Source organism: Amphimedon queenslandica, unplaced genomic scaffold (assembly GCF_000090795.2).
Source record: "Amphimedon queenslandica unplaced genomic scaffold, v1.1 AMPQUscaffold_12089, whole genome shotgun sequence".
Lineage (NCBI taxonomy): Eukaryota > Metazoa > Porifera > Demospongiae > Haplosclerida > Niphatidae > Amphimedon > Amphimedon queenslandica.
Genome location: NW_003547672.1, coordinates 4,315 through 10,056, shown reverse-complemented (window position 1 = coordinate 10,056; position 5,742 = coordinate 4,315). Strand labels below are relative to the sequence as shown.

General features: G+C 36.6%; 1 protein-coding gene, 1 long non-coding RNA gene and 1 pseudogene across 2 annotated transcripts; 2 read left to right on the top strand and 1 right to left on the bottom strand.

Moving 5' to 3' along the window:
* The first annotated feature begins 7 nt into the window (after positions 1-7).
* Positions 8-211, top strand: LOC109588446 (uncharacterized). Its single transcript, XR_002188161.1, has 2 exons — positions 8-109; positions 153-211. It is a non-coding gene; the product is annotated as an uncharacterized LOC109588446 (long non-coding RNA).
* Positions 212-2,177: 1,966 nt separating this feature from the next.
* On the bottom strand, positions 2,178-4,903 carry LOC100633021 (protein DDI1 homolog 2-like). The gene is made up of 5 exons (XM_003390690.3): positions 4,465-4,903; positions 3,647-3,900; positions 2,951-3,397; positions 2,655-2,771; positions 2,178-2,552 (listed from the first exon to the last, which is right to left on the bottom strand). The coding sequence occupies exons 1-5, from the start codon at positions 4,808-4,810 to the stop codon at positions 2,304-2,306; spliced, it is 1,413 nt and encodes a 470-aa protein (XP_003390738.1). The 5' UTR covers positions 4,811-4,903; the 3' UTR covers positions 2,178-2,303.
* A 58-nt stretch (positions 4,904-4,961) lies between these two features.
* LOC100632894 (26S protease regulatory subunit 7-like) overlaps positions 4,962-5,742 on the top strand; it is a 5,033-nt pseudogene continuing 4,252 nt past the window's right edge.

Below are 5,742 nucleotides of genomic sequence, written 5' to 3'. Positions count from 1 at the left end.
TCCTTACAGTGGAAACAAGCACCTGAAACACGAACAGTTCTTGATTATAAATGTACAAGATCAGTTAGCTACATCTCTATCCAATGCTAAAAGTTCAGAGAACAGCAAAGTAACTGTAGACTTCTTAGCTTTGACATAAACAATCAAAATAGGCAAGTGGCACTACCACACTAAAAGTCAGCCATTTTGAGAAAAACGTCACTTCCGGTCAGAAATAAGAAATCAGGCTTGGCTGCCCGACTGCAGTTGCTTCTCCACGTGGGTAAAACTGATTAATGCATTTATAATTACTATTAATTTAACACTAATTATTATTAGCAATAATTATTTAAAAATATTACAATTTAGCAACTAGCAATGATGACTACAATTTAGCAATTAGCAATGACTACAATTTAGCAGTTAGTAATAGCAAATTAGCATTTTAGAAGACAGTGACAAATAAAATAAAGACGAATATACAATTGTTCTGGCCATCTGCATGGCCCTAAACTCTTGAATCAATCTCAACTAACAGGCTCTCATCATCTTCACCACTCTGATCACTGTCAGCTTTCTTTGCGATAGCTAAGGCAGATTTTGTTTCTGCTTCTATACGAACACTACCATCAAACTCTCCTTTGTTATTCATAGCTTTGACATAAAATGCATATTTTGTATTCGATGCCAATCCCTTAGCTGTGGCAGAAAGCTTTTTTGTGTAGATGAATTTAGTTTCAATCCCATCAAACTCATTTTTTCTCTTTGTGTATCTCACCTCATATTGCTGAACAAATAGACCTGCATCTTCTATATTTGGCGGGTCCCAACGAATTTTAAGCATATCTTTGGCAACCTTGGATGATTGCCTTACGTTGATGGGTTTTCCAGGTACAGGTATCTGTGTCCATACATTAACTGCTTCACTAGGAGCACTATTTCCAGACTCATTAACAAGAGTAACTCGAATTGAATAGCGAGAATCAGGTGACAGGCCCCTTATTTTTGAAGTAAGAGTTGATGGTTGTTCTTTTACTGGAAAATGCCTTGTGTACCATTTGCTACTATTATCATATTCACAATACTCAACTATTATTTGATGGACAGGATCGCCATTTGATTCTTCAATTTCAGGAACTTTGGTAAATACTCTAGCATCATTATATCCAGGAACTACTTTAGGTGCATCTGGTCTGTTAGGTGGCGTTGTTTTAAAACGTGCTATTGTCTGCTCACTCCACTCACCCGGTCCATTTCCATTGATTGCACGTACTTGAATATTGTAGATCTTTCCAGGCTCAATTCTTGGAGGACCAATACTGATCTTATTATAATCAGGACCAACTGGTATCATATCATCAGTAGAATCATCTAACAGTACCTCATACATCTCTACTGAACCAGAAGAATTATCATTGTCTTCCCAGCTAATAATCATCTGATTCCCTTCAATATCTACTACTGGCTTGCTAAGTGCAGCAGGAGATTTCAAAACTCCATCCTTTATTTTGTATACTCCTGCTGAAGGGTAAGCAGCAACTCGTTTTATTTCCATTCTTTCCTTCCTTGATAATGCCATATTTCTAGAACTTTGCTCAGACAATGCACATAGCATCTGAGTTGCTAAATTTTCATTGATTGATGTGAGTTCTGCTAAAATATTTGTCAGTGTAACCCTATTAGAAGCTGAAAAAAAAAACTTTGTCGAGGACCATTGCTGAGTTACATCTAAACACGAAAGATGGCATGCATTCAAACGAACTTCTGTAGCCTTAAGTACAGTTTTCATCATAGCTATGAAATTTTCATCACTATGATTACTAATTTTCTGCACATGAGATTCAATATCTTCCATTTTTCTCAATATGTCATCACGTAGTTTGTCAACAAACCTCATATCTGACACTAATTTGTAGATTGTCTGAATAGTATTAAGTACAACACTGCAACCTGGAGATACCATTCCTGCCATCTTTCACCTTTCTTGCCTTTCTTGAGGTCCAAATGAACGTATTAAAACTTTCCAACCAGCCAACCAAAAGAACAGAACTAAAGATTATGTGTTAGTTTCAAAAAGCAGTAAGATTATATTCACATGCAATGATTAAAAGTAAAATCTAGGGGGTTAGTTCCAATGTATTTATTCATCATAATGATTATAAGTAATGTCTAGGGGGTTAGTTCCAAGGAATGTAATGTTTCCTATTAACTGATACACAAAAAGTGAATATGAATTAAATAAGAACTGAAATATTATGAGCCGGCCATAACTCAACAACAATTCAAAACAATGGCACAAACCTATTAAGTTCCAATACCTTTAGTCAAAATCTAAACATTCTAGCTAATAAAGCTGCGATTGTTCTTTGAGTGTCTCCTCCACACTCCCTCAATCCTTCAATGGCTTGTTCTCTTGTAAACCCAGCACTCATCACCCTCTGTATGTCATCCTCTGGAACCAACTGAGGGGGAGGAGAAGGAGGAGGAGCCTCACCAGTCCTCTCCTGATACTCTTGTTCTGATTGCTGTATCAACGAGGCTATCTCTCTGTCTTCATCTTCAATGATTCCTCTCTATGAAGGAGGACATGTAAATTCACATAATGTACATGGTTACATTATCTACATGGTTACATAATGTACACGGTTGCATATACATGTATGATGTGCATATACCTCTTCTTGCTTATGTTGTGCCATGGAGAGTTCCTCAACTTCTTTTTCAGACAAGAAGTGTGTCTCAGCTCCAGTGGTACCAACCCTCAGTACACCTTTACTCAAATCAACTATACACTGCAGATACAAGAGAGAGAGAATATTAATAATATTACTTGCAATTTCTATTTCTTGTAAGCTTTTGTTTCCTCCCATAAGAGAGAGTTTCCTTTTCTTATCATTATTACATGTAAATGTAGTAACAAGCTTTTTTACTAGGCCTCTTCTCCCTCTTTCTTTCTCCTTTCCTCTCTTACTTGATGTCTCTTAAGCATATCCAGCCCCAGTATTAGCTCATGACTCTGATCCTCCAGTACCCTGAAGGAAGAAGCAAGATAGTCCTGTCCAACCTGTACCTGGCACATATGCACTACTCCTATAATCCTTTGTCTCCCTACCCCCACGGCTATCCCTGCTCCTCTCCTATCCACTAGTCTCATTACGTTGCATCTCTCAGCACATTTAGTGTTCATGATAGTCATCTGTGCTCCAGTGTCCACCATAGCCTTCACGCTGACTCCATTCACTTTCACTTGTACATAAAGCATAATGACCCGACTGGTGACAATCTCTGGATTATACTCGAGTGCCGTTTCAAAGTTCTCTCTTATGTTTCTTTGGCGAATGTTCTCGGCTAGTCTTTCCTGGTATTCTGAACTCATTGGGTCTAATCCTTCTAACTGCTGTCTCTCTCTCTCTAGCTCCTAAAGCAACAAAGAAATACACTGTACAGCTAAAAGTGTATAATGAATATGATGATAGTGTTCTGAATAAGGATTAGAATAAAGCTGGCTGCTGTGAATATTAGGAGCTTAAAATTTCACTAGTTTGGATGTTTGCAAAAATTAAAATGTAATTACACAAAATATTTTGGTATTTTAATTACATGTACATGTACTAATTACTACATGTAATAAAATATTACTTATCATTAATATTTATTACAAATTTACAATTAATTCTTCCCTGTGGTAAAGTATTGCCTGCTTCACTATGTTAATGTCTCCAGTGGCAATGGCTTCGGCTAACTGAGGGCTACGCTGTCTTAGAACACTCATCTCCTCGGGGTTTGATAGAAAATGTTGCAGGAGGGTCTCGGGGTTGAAAGATTCTGGACCCCCTGGAGTCTGGATTCCTGATAATGGGGTCAATCCCATCTCCAGACCCCCTTCAGTGGAAGGAGGCGGGGCAGCATCAGGTTGAGCTCCTTTAATAATAAAAATAAATATATAAATTAATATTAAAATGGCCGATTTATAGTAAATTTAATACATAATGCATTCATTGCATTAAATACCAAAATCGGGCCAAAGTCCCTGTACTATAGTACATGGTCTCGGGTCAAATTTTCCCAAAAACGAAAAGGAGAAAATTCTCCATTTTTATCATGTTTTCTGATACATATACATGTACTTATGTTGCGTAGAAAGTTTGAGCTGATTCCGATCAAAATTGGATTTTTTATGAATTTTTAAAGTTGCTCCAAAACCAGGCCAAAGTCCCTGTACTATAGTACATGGTCTTGGACCAAATTTCGCCAAAATTGAAAAGGAGAGAATTCTCCATTTTTATAAGTTTTTTGGATGCATATACATGTACTCATGTTGTGTAGAAAGTTTGAACTGATTCCGATCAAAATTAAATTTTTTATGAATTTTTAAAGTTGCTCCAAAATGCCATGTACTGTATTGTAGTGCTTGTCAGCTCATGAAGCTCATGCTGTCTAGCTCATTTAGCATGCTTAGTAGGAAACCCTGATATACATACATACTTGATTGGGATACGCTAATAGAGCTCCAGTCAATATTCGGTAATCCCGTTCCTGTTCCAGACGGTACGGAAGTCTGGGTCTGAGTCTGGCCAGTGGTGGGCGGGGCTTGTACATCCTGACGATTAGCAACCACAACAATATCCTTATCCTGGACGCCAAGAGACGTGAGGGTATTTTCTCCTTCAGCTCTTTCCCTCAGCTCTTGCATGTTGTGATAGAGGATTAGGGATCCTTGTGGTATGTTGGTTTCCATTGATAATAGAGCCTTGAGGTCGTTTAGTGGTAGCTCTTCGCTCACATCAACTGGATAGACATTGCCATCTATAGTACTGATCACTATCTGCATTGTAAAGAGAGAGAGACAAAATAAAAAACAAAATTAATAATAATAATGATTTTTTGAAAGAAACAATGCCACAAAGATGATTAATTTTTTTTAATTAAACGTTTTACAAAATAATTTTGAAAATTAGATAGTTTACGGTCTAGCCTACCGTAAATATTCTTAGACGTGTGTAATTTTTTCTTATTCTTTAATTTAAAAACGTTCAAAATGCCTGACTATCTTGGTAAAGATCAAAGAAGAACTAAAGAGGGTGAAGACGAGGAAGAAAAGCCAATTACAAGTGAGAGAGGACCTTTACTTTATTTATTTATTTTGTTTTTAGGTCTTGACGAAGGAGACATTCAAATACTCAAGACTTATGTAAGATCTTATTTTAATTATTTTAATTAATTACAAACCACACCCACAATTTTTAAAAATAAAAGTAAAATTTTTTTGCGTTTTATGTTATTAGGGAACAGGTCCTTATGCAAAGCCGATAAAGAAGATAGAAGACGACATACAGGACCACATAAAGAAAGTGAATGAGTTAGCAGGGATAAAGGAGTCTGATACTGGACTGGCTGTACCTTCACTTTGGGATCTTCCTGCCGATAAACAAGCACTCCAGAGCGAAGAACCTTTACAAGTAATATAGTACAATATATCCTCAAATAAAAACCTGATAAAATAAAGTATTAATTAGAAGAAATACGAGCCTATTTATTATACATTAAGTATAGGAGATACTTCAAAAATAAGAAATTAAAAATGAGAAATGGAAGCCCAGGCTTTTATACAAAGATTTACAGTATTTGCAATCCTCTCCTACTCTTTCTTTGCTTGTGCAGGTGGCAAGGTGTACCAAGATCATTGATGCTGATACTGATCACCCGAAATACGTGATTCATGTTAAGCAATTCGCTAAATTTGTCGTTAACTTGCACAAGAAC